General features: G+C 45.2%; 2 protein-coding genes across 2 annotated transcripts; both read left to right on the top strand.

Moving 5' to 3' along the window:
- The first annotated feature begins 2,108 nt into the window (after window positions 1–2,108).
- PLA2G12A (phospholipase A2 group XIIA) lies at window positions 2,109–7,592 on the top strand. The gene is made up of 4 exons (XM_084263540.1): window positions 2,109–2,415; window positions 3,783–3,859; window positions 4,954–5,119; window positions 6,136–7,592. The coding sequence occupies exons 1-4, from the start codon at window positions 2,202–2,204 to the stop codon at window positions 6,252–6,254; spliced, it is 576 nt and encodes a 191-aa protein (XP_084119666.1). The 5' UTR covers window positions 2,109–2,201; the 3' UTR covers window positions 6,255–7,592.
- Window positions 7,593–11,613: 4,021 nt separating this feature from the next.
- Window positions 11,614–19,794, top strand: CASP6 (caspase 6; the record flags this gene model as incomplete). The annotated part of the gene is made up of 8 exons (XM_084263260.1): window positions 11,614–11,662; window positions 12,744–12,785; window positions 13,566–13,608; window positions 15,565–15,711; window positions 16,121–16,197; window positions 16,608–16,783; window positions 18,645–18,801; window positions 19,408–19,794. The coding sequence occupies 8 exons, from the start codon at window positions 11,614–11,616 to the stop codon at window positions 19,644–19,646; spliced, it is 930 nt and encodes a 309-aa protein (XP_084119386.1). The 3' UTR covers window positions 19,647–19,794.
- Window positions 19,795–20,127: the final 333 nt, after the last annotated feature.

The raw sequence follows: 20,127 nt of genomic DNA, 5'->3' as shown, positions 1-20,127 counted from the left end.
GCTCAGGAAGCAGAGCCCAGGGGACCATGCTGTTAACTACACCCTTCTAGACAGCAGTAATGGTGCCTGCTATAATAAAAACATCAGTCTATACATAATAGTCTCACATTTGGACAGGGATATGCACAGAAGATGTGCACAATTTTTTTTTAAAGTAGTAGAATTTGGTTTATGGATTGGTACCCTTGACACAAAACTGTCAAATAGGTTCAGGACCACCTCAGTCAAATTTCAACTGCAGAAACTATTTCACTGCTCTGATACACAAATATTTTAATATCTATTTTACTTCATTCCTCTCAATTATCCTGTACAATAAATGGCATATATTCACCCAACACAGTTCTTGCAGTGGTGTTTTTTCTATAATTCACCATAGTCTGCTTCAGACTACATTTTTCAGTGACTTTTCTTCATCCTTTTATCCTCTAAAACCACATGAGCATGAATTTGTCATGCAAAGACACTGTCAATCACCAGTAGATAAATTAAGGATATGAATTGCTTCGCCTACCCACCCACCTCCACTCCCCCAACAATACTTGCTATTGAGGAAGGCATGTAAGTATATTCCCATGCAGGAATTACTTTGCTGAATCCGGGTCTTTGCAAAGTAATAAAATGGAACAGCTGGCCAGATGTAGGGAGAGCTCCCTCTTTTGTTTGACTTAATTAACTTCTGGAAAGAACTTCCACCTTTTTTTTTTGTTAACTACAAATAATATAAATTGATGAGGGCAAAAAGGAAAAAAACAAAGCCACAGTAGTATATTTACCACGTACCTTTCTGTTCTGCCTGTTGACCTGGAATTCTCTCAGCTTTCCATTTCATGTTCTTTACAGTTAACTTTGTCCAGAAGCCCAGTATTACTGTTCCAAGGGATTCCACACATCTTAAAACAACAGAGCTTTCATTACAAAAGTGAAAATTTGGTTCCACATGGATCCCCTTTAGCTCATCCATGAAGCATCTACAATATAAATATAAAATTCATAAACATTTTATAATTAAAAAACCACCAACCCATACAAACAAAAGAACTAAATAGGCTGCTTAGAAGCAAGCTTGGTCTGATTTCCCTTCTCAGCAAATCGAGACCGGGCTCTTAATGTGCAATATATTCTTTCATTTTGCCCTCTTTTACAACCCTGTCTTGCGTGTTTGATGATGTCACCTGGAACTGAATCACTCACACGTGTAAAGGTCACTGGATCAGTTTCCTTCACATTGACCATCATCACGAAATAAGGTTAGGAATTTTAACGCACTCCCTGCTGCATTGTATTTTTTTGCTTCCAAATAAGCGTGCTAATTCCCTAAAAGGCCGTGTTTTCTGGCTGTGTTAATACCAGCTCTCCTCCTGACGGCACAGTGTGAGCTTGGGCACGCACCTACCGCGGGCAGCCCCTGCCGAGCCACCAGGCACTACACCTGCCCGCCCCTCCCTGCAGCCCCAATCGCCCAGCAGCTGCCTGGAAAACCAGCCTGCCTTTCTCCAGAAACGCCACTGCTGCCTCGTTCGCAGGGAGCAACGCCGAGATTACCACTCGTAACACTGGCCGAATAACAAAAGGCCTGGTGTTTCGCATTATCGGACAGCACCGGTACCTCCAGGGCCCTGCTCAGGCAGCAGCACCCTGCCAGGCAAGCGGACAGCCCACCGCTCGCCCAGTAGGCGTCTGGACAGATTTGGAGATGGCCCCACGGCACGAGTGGCACAGCGACCCAACAGCCCGCACTACGCCAGGACCACGCTTGGCAACGCCTCCTCGGGACGCTTGTGGGCGGGAGCCCTGCCCCGCCTTCCCGCTCAGAGCCACCACGGTTTTTCCCCCGCTACCCCACCCCAGTCCCTCTGGCCGGCGGCTGCCGCAGCAGCACAGGGACAGGTGTCCTGCCCCTGCGGAAGTGACTGGCGGGCCGTTCCAGCCGTACTTTCGCGCAAGCCTGTCCCCTCCTCCGGCTGAGGCCCCCGGAGACGGCCAGGCTCCAGGCAGCGGTCAGTCTGTACCCCTGCCTCCCGGGGTCGCTGGGAGGCGGTGCCTGGAGGCGCGGCGGCAGAAGGCCCCTCCCCTCCGGGCGGGCAGGGGCGGTGCCCGCGGCGACGATGGCGGAGGCGGGTAGGGTTGGTCCGGTGGGCCGCTGCGAGAGCGGGCAGGCGGCGGGGGCTTAGGGGGCGCCCGGTGGGGCGCCGCTCGGCATGGCCCGCGCCTTGCTGCTGCTGCTACTGCTGGCGGCCTGCGCCTGGCTGGGCCCGCGGCCGGCGCGGTGCCAGGAGGCGCCGCAGACCCCCGACTGGCGGATGACGCTGAAGACCATCCGCAACGGCGTGCACAAGATCGACGTGTACCTCAACGCGGCCCTCGACCTCCTGGGCGGCGAGGACGGCCTCTGCCGGTACAAGTGCAGCGACGGTGAGGCGGGTGGCGGGGCGGGGGTCCGGCAGCGGGGCCGAGACCCCGCCGGCCCGCGGCGACCCTTGCCCTCCCGCCGGCCGGCTCGCTTCAGGCGGCCCAGCCCGGTCAGACCGGCCGGGGCTGCGAGGGCGGGCGGCTGGCAGCAGCGCTCCTGCCGGCCCCGGGGTCCGCACCCAGGGAAGCGGGGCGCGGCCGCAGCGAAGACCTCAGTACCTACGTGGGGATGGCTCCCCTGTCGCCCCCGGCTGCCGCAGAGGGGTGCCGGGCCGGCGGTACCCCAGAAAAGGGGCTTCTTGTCCGGCTTCCCAGCGGCGCTCAGCAGCGCCCCGAGCCGGGAGGTTCACGTAGGTCCTCCTGGTCTCTCGGCTGAATCCTTACCCGGGTGACTGGGCTGGGTTATTTGTTCAGCCGGGGAACGAGCTGCTGGTGGCACCCGCCCGGCTCTGCCAGAGCGGCCAGGACACCGTGACATTTCGGCTCTGTGCTAGCATACGCACTTTCCAGAGGCGTTTGTTCTTTTCCATTACTTTCGTGGCCTCAGTTTGTTTCCGATACCGAAACAAGGTGAAGGGTCAGTTTTCAAATGAACTCCGCGGCCTTCCTTGACTCGGGATGCAGAATGCCCTGTCACTGTGTCAGCCAGCGTTCAGGGACACGTGGCTTCAGCAGTCTCTACTGATTTAAATCTTACTAATGTTACAGCTGTAGGAATAAAAAAAGAGATTTTAAAGTTTGGGCTAAAATAATTACAGCATTACTGTTGCTTGCATATTGAGTATGGAAGTATTAATGATCTTCAAGTACTCTGTTCTTTAATCCTACGTATTGCATGTTTAGCTGATGCACCCGTTTCAGCAACGCAAGCTCTTTTTTTCTTTAACTTGGAAAGCTACCATTAACACTTAAGCAGGCATCTCGCCCCCCTTTTAAAAAATGTTTAGTACCCCTAAGTTGTAATTTGGAAGGACGTGTTGATAGTCAGGTGTCTGAATGTATGTTTAGGTTAAAAATCTAAGTGATACTGTCTTACGCCCTAGTGAGTTTTGACAGTACTGAAATTCTGTGCAGAAAAAATATTTGAAGCATTATAATCACAGAATGGTCTGGGTTGGAAGGAACCCCAAGGATCACAGAGTTCTACCCTCCTGCCACAGGCAGGGCCACCAGCCTCCAGGCCTGCATCTAGGCAAGGCTGCCCAGGGCCCCATCCAGCCTGGCCTTGAACACCTCCAGGGATGGGGCATGCACCACCTCTCTGGGTAGCCCGTTCCAGCACCTTACTGCTCACTCTGTAAAGAACTTCCCCCTAACATCTAATCTAAACCTTCCCTCCTTTAGTTTCAATTAGAAATTATCTTTTTCAGGATCAACGCCACTCCCTCGCTATGGATATAAGCCTTCACCACCAAATGGCTGTGGATCTCCTTTATTTGGAGTTCAGGTAAGTATGTCTGTTTTGGGGCTTCTTTGCATGGCTTTAATACTTAAGCTTTCCTTGATGTGGGTGGTTTTTTCCCTACCCCATTCTAAGGATGACACAGCATCCATGTACAACATCCCTGCTTTTATCAGGTCCAGCACATGGAAAATGGTGGTATTACAAGTGAACATAGCATAAACATTTTCATCGTTGACATCAAACAGAACTATGATGGGTTTCTATTTCTTTAACCATGTTTAATTCTGACAACCTTGAAAGCATTCAGTAGCCCCAGTTTGTAGCCATGTGAGAGTGGGGGGTTTGGCTCTGCCTCTTGCTGTCCGCACTGACACTAACCCATTTTCCTTAATGCTAGAAGGAAAATATGGGCTAGCTCATCTACTGGCTGTGGCTGTGGTGGGACTGAGCTTTCCCATAGTGGGCTGCATGGCGCTGTGTTTGGGATTTTGGGATGAAACTATTGACCATTTTGGCTATTGCTGAACAGCGATCACAAACTTTGGGACTTCTGCTTTCTTCCCCACTCTGTCCATACGCCACCCCAGAACGTAGGTTGGGGCAGGGCCAGAGGCTGAGAGGGGACACAGCCAGGGACAGCTGATGTGAATTGGCCAGAGGGATGCTCTGTACTACAGAGAGTCATGCTCAGCAATAAACATGGGAGTAGTGGAAGAAGGGAGGGGCGTGGTAGTGGTGGGGTGTGTGTTTGGCTTCTAAGCTAGCTGTTACTGGGCATCTGCTTTATTGGTTGTGGTGAACGATAGCTTTAGCACTGCTTGTTTTGGGGCATTTTTTCCCTTTCATTTATCTATTAAACTGTCCTTGTCTTGACCCACGAGTTTACTGCGGCTTCTCCTGTTCTCCATTCCCTGGAGGGGAGCAGGGGGTAAGCAAGCAACTGGGTGGGTGCTTGGCTTCTGGCTGGGAGTCAAACCACCACATCTTATTAGAGGTGAACAGCAAAATACAGAGATAAGTGAATGACAGCTGGACTGACTGCATTAGCATTTAATTCCTAACTGTTACAGTCTATTCATAGTCTACATCTTTCTTAACTGGAATACCAATGGAGTGTGTGTGTGGGTTCTTCACAGTTTGACATCGGTATCCCTTCGATGACAAAGTGCTGCAATCACCATGACAGATGCTATGATACTTGTGGCAATAAAAAAAATGATTGTGATGAGCAGTTTCAGTCCTGCCTCTCCAAAATTTGCAGAGATGTGCAGAAAACACTGGGAATCTCAGAGAGTGTCCAGGGTAAGTATGAAAATACCTTTCTTTTTTTCAAGCTTAACAGGTTAGTTGGCAAAGAATCTCTGTGCAGCACAGCAATGACATGTTTTCCTAAGCTGATGCTGTTGCTGAAAGATTCCTTGTTCTGTCCTTTTGTTGTGCAGCCCAGACACTTGTACAGCAGAGAAATGACACAGCATAAGAAAATGGTCAGGGTTAAAACTAACCTTGCAGGGAAAAAGGAATGCTTCCTCTTTAGGAGTATGAATATGGGAATACAACTTGATCAAAACGCATGTATAATTCTTGCATTTACTGTAGTACAGCTGCACATTGACAGTTCTGCTGGGTGAGTTCTAAGAGTCTACTATACATGATTGTAGGAAAATACTGAATTGTTTCCTTTTATGAAGTAAGATATTAGAATAATACCTTGTTACCATGGGAGCAATTAATGCTGCCCCTTAGTGAATAAATTGTAGGTTTTTCAGTAACAGGACATATGATACTCCTCCTGGTTGTTGGCCTTCATCTGATCAGTACATGACATAACCACACTTTTTAACTTAAGACAATGTCACTTTTATAGTCTGTAGTTCCACTGAGAGCAGACAGGTTTTAGAATAAGCCACTATTCGCCCAAATTCTTTTAATTGCAAAGAAGTCATCGTGTTAGTGTTAAATCTAATCAATATTTGCTCAATTTTGTTGAGCTGCTGCTAAAGAGAACAACCCCTGAATAAATCAGGATGCAAAAAGTGGGGGGGTAAAACAGCTCTTTCATCTTTCCAAGACTTAAGTGATGTTTTTAACACGGATAAAATTCCACATGCAATGAATTTTCTCTGCTTTTGGTTGGCATATGAAAAGTCTTTCCTCACAACTTAAATCATTCTGTATTGGTTCAGTTTTTCATTTGACAATGTATTTGCTATGCCCAAAGAAGATTGCTTGTTTCTTAAAATCATTCTCAGTTTGCCAAAGTAATTTGTTAGTTTCATATTCCATTCACTTTTAACTGAACTCTTTTTTACTTGCAGCTTGTGAATCAACTGTTCAGCTGTTGTTTGATGCAGTTATACATTTAGGATGTAAACCATACCTGGATAGCCAGAGAGCTGCATGTATGTGTCGTTACGAGGATAAGACGGATCTCTGAAAGAAGATACTGAGAAGTCACAGTGTGGAATGAATGAGACAATAATACATTAAACACTGACATGAATACACTGGTTTAAGTCACTATGATACTTTTCCTAATGTAAAAAGGAAACAAGTCTTCCTTCTGTTCCCCCTTAAGCTCAGAAAATGAAATTAGTTTCCTTTGGTGTATGTCAGCTCAGGGTATGCTAACACTAATGCCATTTTAAAGTTTTGAAGAAAACTCCATAATGGGGAAATCAGGCACAGAAGAGTTATGTTAAATTATCAGATGATTTTTTTTTTTTTAATACAGGTCAAATTTTATGTTTACTAGCAGTCAATACATCTGATAGATTCAAAAGGAAGGAGTGTTTTGTGTGTGTTAATATGGCATCTTAAATTGCCTGTACTTCTATCCTTTTGGTACAGTTGCCTTTAGTTCTGTCTCATGCATGCTCTCTCGTGGGTTCCATTTTAAAAGAAACAAGACAAAAACCCCCAAACCCTTAGCAAGGGTATACATCTGCATTATGTATTTCTACCACTATCAACCTTACTTCTGCAGCACTTTCCAGATCAAATTATGTCAATCCTGTTAAGGCTTGTCCACTAAAATGAACAGCTTGCGAAGGACAGGCTTTTGATTTGACAAAAGGGTGGAATGTAGTTGCTATGTTATTTTAAACATTAATCAAATGTTTATTTTTCAAATAAAACTGTTTTTGTTGTGTATTATATGCATAGAAATTATATATTGTTCTACAAACTTGATTTATATTTGTCCTGTGGTGTGACTTGGTTTCTGCATTCATTTTTGCTTTCATTTAGTCTGTCCTGATGAAAAGTAAAAGTAAGTTCCCAGACAGGGTCAGTATGCCCAACAAACCTCCCTTGAAAATACTGTTTCTGGGGCTGCCTGATATTTGAGGCTGTATTGCCTTCATTTGTTTCCTCTGTCACGTCTCTAGCTGAAGTCACCTGATGTCTGAATTACTTGGGATTTGTTCTCTGTACTGATCTTTCCTTACTGAGCTACAGCTGCCAGACCTTAGTTAGCTTTTGCATTAGGTCCTCCGTTGGAAATTCTGATCTCTTCTGGTGACCTGATTCTGCCTTACAAATCCACAGGAGGAGAGAACTGAAAATTAAAATACTGTATCACAGAGAGTGGAAACAATGCTAAAAGCCTAGAATTTACCAGACTCACGGACTAAAATGTGATTTCTCCCCTGAAAGTACTTTTATATGTTTTTTCTTTACTGGTTGTTTGTGGTGGTTTTGTTTTTCAATAGAGCTTAACTGTACATGACACTGAACATAAGTGCCTCATAGAATAAAGTTCCTGCTGAAGGTCTTTGGCCATGCTTCTTTTAGCCCCAAAGCAGGGAACGGTAAGGGAACTGCTTGTTTAGGAAGTACCACAATGAGTCCAGACCACTATAATTCAACAGGCTGGCTGTCAGATTGCATAAAAACAAGCTTAAAATAGATGTTTAAATAAACACAGAAAACATTTAACTGTTGGAAAGAGCTGGGTTTTATTCCCTTCTGTATTGACCTGTAATTATGCCATGAAAGCCTTTGAGAGTTTCCTTCCAACTATTCATACACTACAAAGAACTTTAACACTGCTGGAGAGCGTGACTGACACATTGATAGTTCTGCTTGCCAACCACAGGAAGAATTTGACTTCTTCCAGGGAGCCTTTACTTTGTGCAAGCTTTTCCTGTAGCAGAAATCCTTTATTACAGTTAGCTGCAAACTACAAAATACATTTTTGAAGACACAGCTCCAAAATAAAGGCTAGCAGTCATCCCAGGATTAATCATACCATTTAACAACTTAGATATTTGTATATAAATATGTAAAAAATTTAATACTATGGATAGGAGCTTGGGGTGTTTAACTCACTACTACATGCTATTATGTAATCAGTAATACTCTCTAAATATTGCAGTGAATTTTTTTTTTTTACAGGTTAATTCTAAATGCTCCCTCAGGCTATTTTGCTCTTCTGGATGACCTGCGTAACAGCAGTGTGTCCATAATCAAACTCCCTTCTTCAAACACCCATGTTTTTTCAAAAAAAATCCCACTTAGGGTGGAGCTACTGCAACAGCCCGAAACTTCCAAAGCATGTACATGCATGTGTAACAAAAACTTCCATTTATTACAGTAGGTTGAAATGCAGACAAGTCAAATAAGCATTAGACTTTGTATAATCAAGTTACTGGTGACTCATCTGTTGACTGAGTGTGCTCTTAGCTTCCAGCAAAACAAAGTGGAAAAGTGTCTGTCCTAAGATCTAAGCTAACTGTAGGTCTGAGAGACATAGGATCCAAGTTCAAACTGCTGTTGGCAGAGCAGAAAGCTGTTACAGAGCTCTGGGTTTAGGTTCTACAGCTGCTGCTTCACACAGGATTCTTGCAGCCAGCGAGTTTAGCTGCAGCTCTAGCGTGAGGTGAGAGATCTGGGATGTGCAGTTTGCAAAAAACAAACCTCCTGGGTAAGAGCCTAAATGTTTCATAGTGGAAGATGCTAAACTCTTACAACAGTATCATGTTCTAACTAAAGACAATTCAAAGAACAGTTTTACCTTGATGTAGCTGCCTACTCGCAGCCTGAGCATGAGTGTAAATAAGGGGAAAACAAGCGAAAGAGATTAGAAATATCCATAGGTCGTTTAACCAAAATCTAAAAGATTTCATTGCACAAGAAGCCTGTATAAAAACAGGCCAAGCAAATTGGGTAAGAATACCCAAAATCCCACTGTTAATTCACCTCCTTTTGTACTGGTAGCAATGCATTTGCATTTGAGTTTATCCTAAGGCCTACCTAGAAATAGACAGGACAGGACATTCAGATCCATCCACAGTACAAATCTGCCAGTCTTACACAGAAGGATTTTTTTTCATCACTGGCTTTGGTTTAGAAACTTCTTTCTTGTGCAATCAATCAGCGAACAGTAAGTGCTCTATAATGGAAAGTTTGAGGGTTACCAATGCCATGTACTGTACCATGCCACTCTCTTCAACACCTTGGTGCTTGCCTCACAGTTCCAAGACCATCAAAGACAGCTGATGCAAGAACAGGGCAAAGCTGTGGAACTGTTTACATCCAAACCTCCCGAGGGTTTATACATGTGTGCCCAGGCAGGAAAGCATTTTGCTAACAGTCTTGCGGCAAAGGAAACAGAGTATATATGCCTTTAAGGGGACTTCAACAAAGTTTTGCAAGATCTCTAGCGAGCGCACCAGCTTCTCACCGCGTTTCAGGGCCGATGCCTGTGAACGTGAGAGTGCAGCTCCTGAAGCACGGTGGGTGAAGCACCCTTCACGGGAATACGGGCACTGCATGATGAACTTAGAAAAGTAACAGAAGACACTGTAACGCATCACCCTTCTGTTCTCCCGGCTGAGTTTGGACCTACGGCAACCGGCCCTGGCAAACTCCAGCGGACGGCTCGCCTCGCCTCGCCTCGCCGCGCCGCGGGCATTACAGGTTTACCTTCGGAGCGCGGCCGCCTGCCCGCAGCCCCGGGAGGGCCGGTCCCCAGCCGGAGGCGGCTGCTTCTCCGCTGAGGAGTAGTAGTGCTGCCGCTGCCACCACCGCCCCGCCTTCCGCCCGAGGCACTTTCCCCTTCTCCCGCCCAGTTTCTTTCGAGAGGAGGCGGCCGCTGACGGGTGGGTGGGATGCCCTACCCCCGAGGGCAGGCCCAGAAGGCGGGCCGTCTTCGTTAAAGGGAGGGCGCTCACAGCACCGCGCGGGAGTACCTTTGCAGTCATGTCGGGCTCGGAGCTGTCGCCGGCAGGTAGGTGGGCGCGGGTGAAACCCGAGGTGGGTAACGGCGGCTGCGCCCGCCGCTGTGGGGAGAGACGGCGGCGGTTGTTCGGTGTGTGCCGGAGCTAACGGCGCGGCACCCGCCTCCCGTTAAACTGTCCCGGCGGGTCCCGGGCCGCACTCGAGCCCTGGCGCCAGAGCGGAGAGCGGGAGCGGGGCCTCTTTGCGAGGACGGTGCGGGGCAAGGGGCTGCCCCCAGGGGACACAGCCGGAGCGCTGCCGGCGTTCGGGGGGAGCGTGGCCTTTGGTTCCTTCGGAGAAGGAAGGGGAGCGGCGAAAAGTGCCGGGACGAGGGCACGGCAGTGGGGGCAACCAACAAGGAAGTAGATTTGCGCTGAAGACAAAGTCTCTCGTCCTCCTCCCGCCACAGCTACGGGAAATGGGGGGGGATGATAAGGTCGGGTAGCCAATCGCCGTGCCCCCGCCGTCCCAGAGAGGTGAGAGGGGAAGAAAACCAGCTAGCGTTATAAAAAGAGGGGGAAACGCCGTGGATAGCCGGGGCTCAGGTGCCCAGAAGGCAGGTGATGGACTAACAGGAGGGTAAGAGAAGCAGCAATCCTGCTTGGATTTGGTTGCCAAAGTCGCTGCTTGGCATTTTCTAAATACTGTGCTGTGGTGGGGTGACCCTGGCTGGAGGCCAGGTGCCCACCAGAGCTGCTCTGTCACTGCCCTCCTCAGCTGGGCAGGTAACAAAAGGTCACGCACCGATTACCGTCACAGGTCAACCTGACTTGATTCGGGGAAATTAGTTTATTACCAGTCAAATCAGTGTTGGATAATGAGCAATAAAACCAAATCTTAAAAGCACCTTCTGCCTTGGCTTCTTCCCAGGCTTGATTTCACTCCCAATTTCTCTCCTTCCTCCTGAGCTGCACAAGAGGATGGGGAATTGGGGTTGTGGTCAGTTCATCACGTGTTGTCTTGGCCGATGCTTCCTCCTCATGGGGAGGACTCCTCACACTCTCCCCCTGCTGCAGCGTGGGATCCCCTCCCACAGGAGACAATCCTTCACAAACTTTTCCAACGGGAGTCCTTCCCACCGGCTGCAGTTCTTCGTAAACTGCTGCTGCATGGGTCCCTTCCATGGAGTGAAGACCTTCAGGAACAGACTCCTCCAGCATAGGTCCCCTGCAGAGTCACAAGTCCTGAAGGACACCTGCTCCAATGTGGGCTTCAGGTCCTGACAGGAGCTTTCCATGGGGTCAGAGGCACCTTCAGGTCCGTCCACCTGCTGCAACATGGGGTCCTCCATGGTCTGCAGGTGGAATCTCTGCTCCACCATCATTCTCCATGGGCTGCAAGGGGATAGCCTGCTCCTCCATGGTCTTATCGAGGGACTGCATGGAAATCTGCTCCAGCACCTGGGGTGCCTCCTCCCCTCTCCTTCTTCACTGACTTTGGTGTCTGTAGAGTTGTTCCTCTCCCATATTTTCACAGCTCTCTATGGATGCAATTGCTGCTGGGTTGGGGTTGTTTTTTGTTTTGTTTTTCCCCTCCTTAACTCTGTTATCACAGAGGCACTGCTGCTGTCGCTGATGGACTCAGCCTTGGCCATCCATGGTGGGTCTTTCTTGGAGCTGGCTGGTATTGGCTCTGTCAGGCCTAGGGGAAGCTTCTAGCAGCTTCTTGCAGAAGCCACCCCTGCAGCTCTTCCTCCTCACCCCCATGACCAAAACCTGGCCATGCAAATCCAGTACATGTGCCCTTTGGGCCAAATGATAGCTCTATTGAGATTAACGTGTATCCAGGGCAACATGTGATGAGATCCCAGTGTAACCCAGTGCACACCTGACCTTTGATTCCTTTGAAACAGTACATCTTTGTGAGATTTAATACAAGCAAGTAGTCCCATTGAGTGCAATCGGTTTACAGAACAAGCCTCAGTAAGACAAGAAGAAAGCTTTTTCATAAATGTAAAGACTGGGAACTGACTAAACAGCATTAAAATAACAGGAAATCCATCTTTCCCTAGATTGGCCTGAGGATCCTGTTCTTCCTGTGTCTACGTGACACCATTTTCTGTCAGAAAGTTTGATGACTGTAACATTTCTATGGTCTCTTGGTTTTTTTGGAGGGTGGATTACCCCCCTCCTAGTTGAGGCAAAAGCATCAGCCAGATCTCAGGTACACAAGTGAAGAGAGTGTAAATGTAAACATACAGATGCACTCTTACAGATCTCTGTCTTCCTATTATCAACAGAGCCACAGGCATAGGTGTTGTTGCCGTGTTCTATCTACACTCTTTCTTCAGCACTTCTCTCATTAGTCTGATCTTTATCTTAAGTTCCAGGGAAACAGAAACAGCTCTTTCTGTGCGTCCAGCCTATTAGTGACACTTGTAACACCCAACACCTGCATACAGGTTGATATTTGCCAGTGGGGAGTTTCCATGTAAATAGTAACGGAAGCACGTGACTTTCTTGGAGCTGCTCCCTCCTGTGCTGTGGTGCTAACAGAAAGCCTTCTACAGCCAATTCTAGACTGCTGCAGGTTTGTTCTAGTTTCTTTAGGAACCATTCTACTCCGTTGATACAAAGTTTTGTTAGTTTGTATTGTGAGAGCCTTTAATCAGATGTGAAAAACAGCTGTAAAAGGGCAGTACTATATATACAAAATAGATTGTAAAATATATGTATATGTGACCCATCTTCTCTTCTCACTGCAGGCCATGTCCAGGTGGATAGCAGACCTGCATTAAGCAGCACAGGTACAGTACGCTACCTAGTTTTCATGTTGTGGCTGTCAGTCTCCATTGGTAGTACTAGGAGCTGTGATTTTGTAGCCTGTGAGCTGTTTAAGCAAAAGGAATAAATATTGTGGCCTAACCATCCACAAGTCTTCAGTTCCGCTGCTCCCAAGATACGCGTGTTCCCTGTTCCCACCACGTCACCTTTATGTACATTCTGTCACTGGAGCTCCTTATGACAATACAGTTTAGCAGAAGAAAAGGTACAAATTTGCATCTTCTCAGTAGTCATCAGCTATGTGTAGTGCTGTGCCACCTGCTCTGACTCTCATGCTGCATGGAGCCTGAAAGAGAATGCTCAGCTTTGGGTGAGCAGCGTTACTGAAATAAACCACATCCCGGGGCATTTGCAGACTGTAACATCCTACCTGTCATGTTACAGACTGTTTAAGTAAGTACAGCCAGCCGGTCAGTTACATGGGATCACGGTCTCTGAATATGCCCATATTGATGCCTCATCATCATAGATCATTGAATCCATATAGATACAGATATACAGACAGACATAAACCACGTGTGGAATTCAGACTGTCGGAGTCACAGCTTTAAGAACAGCCTGAAAAAACTGTGGGTGGGGACAAACACTAATGAAGCTGTTTAACTGCATGCTTACTTACTTGAGGTGTGAAGGAGCTTTTGGTTCACACCAACAGCGAAACTTTGAGCTGGATGCACAAAGTCTAATTGTTTCTTTTTAATGAACGATGTAGTGGTTGAAACGCTTGTTGGTCTCTCTCACAGATGGAAATCAGAACATCACAGAAGTAGATGCGCTTGATATAAGGTAAAGCTCTGATGGCAGAGATGGCCCCGTGGCACTGGGGTCAGTACCGGGTTTTCTGATTTTTGTTTAGAGTGTGAGTGGATTAATCAGCTCAACTCCACCCACTTACAGAACACACTTCTAGTTTTAGCTACACCAGATGTAGAACCACCCTTCTTATCATGAAGGCACGCGGAAGGGACTCTTAGGAGCGGACTCCCTTTACATTAGGGAGGTAAAATACCATTACAATCTAAGGAACCATTCGGCTGGTTAAGCTATCCATAAAGTGTTGCATGGGCATATACCCCTAGAATGAGGGTAAAGGGACCACAGGATAGTGATTCCAAGAGTTTTTCAGGTAAACTACCTGCCTGATAACTCTGTCTCACCCATTCATTGAATACAGTCAAGCAGAGGAAGAAGTATTTAGGGGACCATCCTTTAATGGTCATTCACAGGATCCAGGGACTTAACTATCCAATACCCCTACTAGCCCTGTGTCTTGCAGAATCCTGTGGAAGATAAATTGCCAAAATCCAAATAAACTCTGGTACTGGTACAGGTGAGAGATCATTCTTAATTTCAGGGCTAAAGTTTATCACCTGCATTTTATGTTAAGAGTACTCAAATTGGGGTATGATAAAGCACCCTGCTGGACTTTTCTTATTGGTTATCCAGACAACATTGCAGAAACCCTCAGACTTGGAACAGTCATCCAGAATTCCTGTTCCCTGTTTGAATTCTTAGGCAGATGTTACAAAAAGATGTTTTGTTAAAGGGGCTGTTCATAATAAAGTGGAGAAGCAGAAATAGCGTATGGATAGCTTTGCTCATGTTCTAGTAAAACAAAAGCATTTTGCTGATGAAACTGGGATCTCTAAGTAACATCTGCAGGCAAATATTCTAAGCAACCTCTCCCACTGGCTGCACCAAAACTGAGTGTTCCATAGCAGGAAAAAAACACTAACATGTCAAAACCGACAGCTCTGACTAGAGCCAGTCCTTGGGCAGCATGGCAGCATGACCTGATCTTTCTGTACATGTGTAGCACCACCAGCCCTGTCTGTTGCCAGGGCTATTTCCAGAACCATTTCAGTTTTTGCCCCCCACACTGGTACACCTGTAAGTGTGCCTGTTTGTCTCTCGAAATACAGCCATGCCAAGATTTGGAAACAACCTTTTGGGTCCGAGTGTACAGCCCGTAGCATGCCAACACAAACTTCTATGTTGGGTTTTCCTCTTAAAACAGTAATATTGCTGAGTGCTACTCTAAACACACAGGTGATCCATATGTTTGTTGCCACAATAGTTCGAAGTCCTCTACTTAGAAGCTGAGTCATTTGTTCTGTCCCTCAGAACACTGTCCTTCAGCTTTAGGATTTTTCTGCCTGGTTGCTAAAAACGTAGATGAAAAGTTGTATTGTAATAGCTGTCTTTTTATTAGGGTAAATAATACAAATTTGCTCTCCTTTGGCAGGATACACTATGCATATCACCTCATCACCAGTTCAGATTGTTGGTTATGATGCAGCGCTCTGCTTAGTTAGAACTTGAAGCAAATCTCTATTCAAAATAGGTATATATGCACTATTCAGTTATGTTAAAATACTATTTAGCTAAACACGTGGAGAATTGGAGCCGAGTCTGAAGTGCACTAACTTAGGCCTTACTAACAAGTCAGCCTCCTAACAAGGGAAAAATACACTGTACAGAACCGTTTGATTTACCTGACAGAGCCTAGCACGTACCCAGCACTTGTTTTTACTGAATTGCTTAACATGCCCAAGCTTTTCAGAAAGACCTAAAGATTCAAGCTCTTGCTAAAATATTGCAGTTTGTGGTCCTGTTGTCTTAAACTGGATTCTCAAAGTCTCTAGTCAATTAAAGTCCAGGATTAGTTTTTTAGTAGGAACACAGGAACAAAATTCAATTGGCCATTAACTCATCAAGAATGTTTTCTGTCTCTGGCAACAGACAAGCCCTTGATCCTGCATTGCAGTACACAATGAACCATGAAAGAAGGGGAGTTGCGTTAGTCTTCAATCACGAGCACTTTTCTTGGAAGCTGAAGATGCCAGACAGACGTGGGACCTTTGCAGATAGGAACAACCTGGAACGCAGGTAAGAAACTTGGCTTCTCTACTCAAGCCTAAAAATCTCCACTTCAGAAATTATAAGTCAAATAAGCAGTTAAGACCTTAAAGTGTAGAACAAAAGATTTTGCAGACATCAGCACCTATGCACCCCTAATAAATAAGCTTCAAGGCACAGTTCTTTGGAGTCAGAGAAGCTGCTAGTGCAAGTTCCATGATTTCATTTCTCTTAGGGCAAACTCCTTGAAGTAACTTTAGGTATTACACCCACACCTGACACCAGATTGAGTTGAAAGGCAAGCTTAGTAGGGGTTTTTTCCATAAATAATGCTAAACCACAAATATTCATTCTCTCAAAGGGAACCCAATTGAGTTGGTAGCAACTGATAAGTCATTTGAGTAAGATTTTTACTGATACTGATGTGTTTTAACAATAGTTTGACAGACCTTGGATTTGAAGTCAGACTTTTTGATGATCTGAGAGCAAATGATGTGGAGCGGAAACTTACTGAAGGTAGGAAACTATATATTGGTTATGTCTCACTCTCTGTAGTAAGATTTCCAGATATCTCTTCTTCCCTTCTCTAACTTAAAGTAACTCACGTGAACAAGGGAGTTGTTTAACATCAGAAGGACTTCAGGGATAGACATCAGATTATTTCTCTTTCTGGAGAGAAATAATGAAGTTGCTGGAAGAATGTACCTGAAACTGGGATAAATTAATAACATTGTTCTTTTTACTCGTGGCCTTCATGCTCAGCTGTGTTGAATCACTGCACCTTCCAATCCCTGCAGTGTCATGCTATCTGAAAAGTGGGTTCATTTGAAAAAGAACTGATAGATTTGTATGTGATACAAACATACAGTGTTTTTTAAACCTGAAGACTGCTGTTTAGTCATCTGAATGCTGCTTGACTATTTCAGCCTGTAAGGAGGACCACAGCAACGCTGACTGCTTTGTTTGTGTGTTCCTAAGTCATGGTAAGGACGATCACATTTATGCATTCGATGAGCCAATTCAAATTGAGGCAATCACAGACATGTTCAAAGGAGACCGGTGCCCGAGCCTGGCAGGAAAACCAAAGATATTTATCATTCAGGTAAGATGTCTGTTTCTGAATTCAGTGGAGTCCACACTGACCTGTGTTGTCGTGTAATACAGAACTCAGTTTCCCCCATACAGTCTTCCCACAAAGGAAAGTTTTGCATCTCTAGGAAACAAGGTATGGAAAGCTGTTCCTTAAAGGCATTTGAGACAGGGATGATTTTTTTTTTTTAAAAACAAAACCAACCACAAAACCCCAAGCAACAAAACACACCTTTACATACACAGGTGTTGATGTTTCTAGCTGTATTTCATAAGTCATTTTATGAAGAGTAACTCAAATGAAGCCCACGTGGGACTGGCTGTCAGTGTATATTTAATGACAGAGAAAACAGTTACAATTTTTTGAGAAATCTGTGTGCAACCTCAGTGCGGTTCCTACTGTTCATACCTCTCAGCCCTGTCCGGGTGTTTATTTTTTTTCTTTTCTGTCCCTAACCAACACTTGGCATCTTTGTAGAATTTAAGAATCAATTTCAGGTTTTACTGTCTGAGCACAAGCAGTATTTCTAAGCTGTCAAATGAAGCCCTCATGTAACCTCCTATTTTCCTCCTTGGTTCCCAGGACAGTGTGAGTTGGAGGAACCTTCACGAGGTCTCTGATCCAGCCCCTGTTCAAAGCAGAGTCAGTTATGGGACAAACCAGGTTATACAGGGCTTTATCCCATCTTTATCCACATTACAATTAGCAAACTCAAATGAGAACCTGGCCTTCAGCAGATTGTAATTCTACTAAGAATGACCTTTATTTTTTCAAGTGAAAGCTTCCTTATAAGTAAAAGCAGAAATAGATACTTGGAAGCATTTAGAATATATTCTCATCAAAAAGCAAACAAACTTAATTTAGTTCATTAAGTAATTATTTTATAGCACAATTAGCATAACATTTACCTTTGGAAATCAGAGGAAAGAGTGAGGATGGAACTTGATCACTGGAAATAAGATTTTCATGTTTTTGTCTCGCGATAGTTCCTAAGTAATGCTCCTTACCTCCTTTGTACCTCTTGAAGGTGTTCTTACCTACTTATCCTCCATTTACAGCCTTTCTGACAGTACTGGGCTCACTTGCTGGTTTCTCACAAAAAAAACCCAAACCCTCCCTACATTTGGGACTGAACTGAGAGCAGAAGCAGAACAGCACATGATGATGGTTGTGCTTCAGAGCAGTTATTCATTCAGCACTGTCTTGTCAACAGGTCTGAGCGAGGTGATTTTTTTTCCTCTCTACTCAGTACTGGTGAGGCTGCATCTGAAGTACTGTGTCCAGTTCTGGGTTCCCCAGTACAAGAGAGAGACAGACTTACTGGAGGGAGTCCTGCAAAGCTTGGAGGAGGTGGCTCAGGGGAATCTTTGCAACATTATAAATGCCTGGTGGGAGGGAATAAAGAAGGAATCCGATTCTTTTCAGTGGTGCCCAGTGACAGGACAAGAGGCAGTTGGCACAAATTAAAACGTGTGAAATTCTACCTCAAGAAGGAAAACACATTTTTACTTTGAGGATGATGAAACACTGAAAGTTATTACCCAGAAAGGTTGCAGAGTCTCCATCTATGAGGATACTTGAAAGCTGACTGGACATAGTCCTGTACAACCTGCTCTAGCTAACCTTGCTTGAATTAAGGGTGTTGGACTAGGTGATTTCAAGAGGTCCCTTCCAATCTCAGCAATTCTGTGATCATCTTAGAGCTCTGACAGGACTTGTCACCAGTACTTTAATTGACAAAGTAGTAAAAGGGTCTTTATGAATCCAGATTCATGGTAGTATGGAACACTTAACTGAACAGAGGTCGTCTGTGGTTGGTGTCAGAAGGTGAGCTTGGCAGAAATGAAAGCATAACAATACTTCTCACCAACAGGCATGTCGAGGTGATAAGCATGACGATGCAATTCTTGTTCATGATGCAATAGACAGCAGAGACGAGTCCTCCAACAAGGAGACTGAAGTGGATGCAGCTGGCATCTATACCCTGCCTGCTGGTGCAGACTTTCTCATGTGCTACTCTGTGGCACAAGGTAAGTTCTGGAATTTTGCAGCTGATGCCTTGATATTGGGCTATAACAAGCTTGAACACTTCTTCATTTTGCAGTCAAAGTAATGAGTACAGTTCCAGGTCATCTGTTTTGCGTGTCTGGTAGGTGACATCTTTTCTGGGAACAAGCCTCAAATGTTAAGGAAAAAGTGAAAATAAATCATCAAGATTGATGTTAACTTGCCAAGCAGAAACATCGGTGTCATCATCTTCCTGCTGCAGCCAGCAAGCACTCCCCTTTTTTCCAGGACTGTAGGATTTTGGTGGCTTCCTTGTGCTACGTGGCTGGCCTCTCCAGTCCTCCGTGTGCCTCGTCCTCAGTCCCATCCACTCTCTTGCAGTGTGCAGATACAATGCTGTAAGCTGCCAGTCCCTGAACCACACTCCCCTTGGCTGAACGCTCTAAGTGATCTCAAAGCCATTTCCCATCTACAGTTTCCAGTGAGATTACAGAATGGGAAAAGCAATGTTTGCACCCCTTAGGGATCCCTTACAGATGTAGCCAGTGAGCAGTAACTCTTATGCCTACTTTTCAAGTGGCATCACTACTTACATTTGGCTGTAACTCCATGTTTCTGTTCTACAACAGGTTACTATTCCCATCGTGACACCTTAAATGGTTCCTGGTACATTCAAGATTTGTGTGAGGCACTTAGGAAGCACGGCTCTACCTTGGAGTTCACAGAACTTCTCACTGTTGTTAACAGGAAAGTATCTTATCGTAGAGTGGATAGGTGCAGAGATATCGGTGCTATAGGGAAAAAACAGATTCCCTGTTTTGCCTCAATGTTAACTAAAAAATTGTATTTTTATCCAAAATCTAAGTAGATTGCTATTTAATAGTGACCACTATTAATTAATATTCACTGCTGTGAAAAACATAACATCTTCATTCAGGAGACCAATCTATAAGATTGTTTGCAAAACCACTGCAATCAAACATTATAGTTTGCACATAACATAGTTTCTGAAATAATCTGGGGAAATTTGGGAAAAGTTGGCTGGTGCTAACCTATTAAGAGGTGCTCAGATTTTATTGAAACTGGTATTCTAGTAGTTTTTTGCTTGATTGCCATCTAACTATGGCATCACACTTTATTATTTGCAAAACAAAAACTGTTGCCTTAGATCAGTTTTCTTGCTCCAAGAGCATGGTTTCAGGGAATATGTTAGCAGGGCATCTTTTTAAGTCTGTGGATTTACAGCTTTTTAGACATTTTTAAAATTTTCTCTCAAGAGTAAAGAGAAGCTTTGTTCCTTTAGTACAATCGTAGCACTAATAAAGGGCTGCTTTTTGCTTGTGCATCAT

Source organism: Gallinula chloropus (assembly GCF_964237585.1).
Source record: "Gallinula chloropus genome assembly, chromosome: 4".
NCBI classification, from domain to species: domain Eukaryota; kingdom Metazoa; phylum Chordata; class Aves; order Gruiformes; family Rallidae; genus Gallinula; species Gallinula chloropus.
Note: the sequence above shows the minus strand (reverse complement) of the source record. Positions and strands in the feature narration are given on the sequence as shown.

Coding starts and splice junctions, on each gene's coding strand:
- PLA2G12A (XM_084263540.1), top strand. CDS start 2,202: ATGGCCCGCGCCTTGCTGCTGCTGCTACTGCTGGCGGCCTGCGCCTGG. Junction 2,416..3,782: donor CCGGTACAAGTGCAGCGACG/GTGAGGCGGGTG, acceptor TATCTTTTTCAG/GATCAACGCCACTCCCTCGC. Junction 3,860..4,953: donor CTCCTTTATTTGGAGTTCAG/GTAAGTATGTCT, acceptor GGTTCTTCACAG/TTTGACATCGGTATCCCTTC.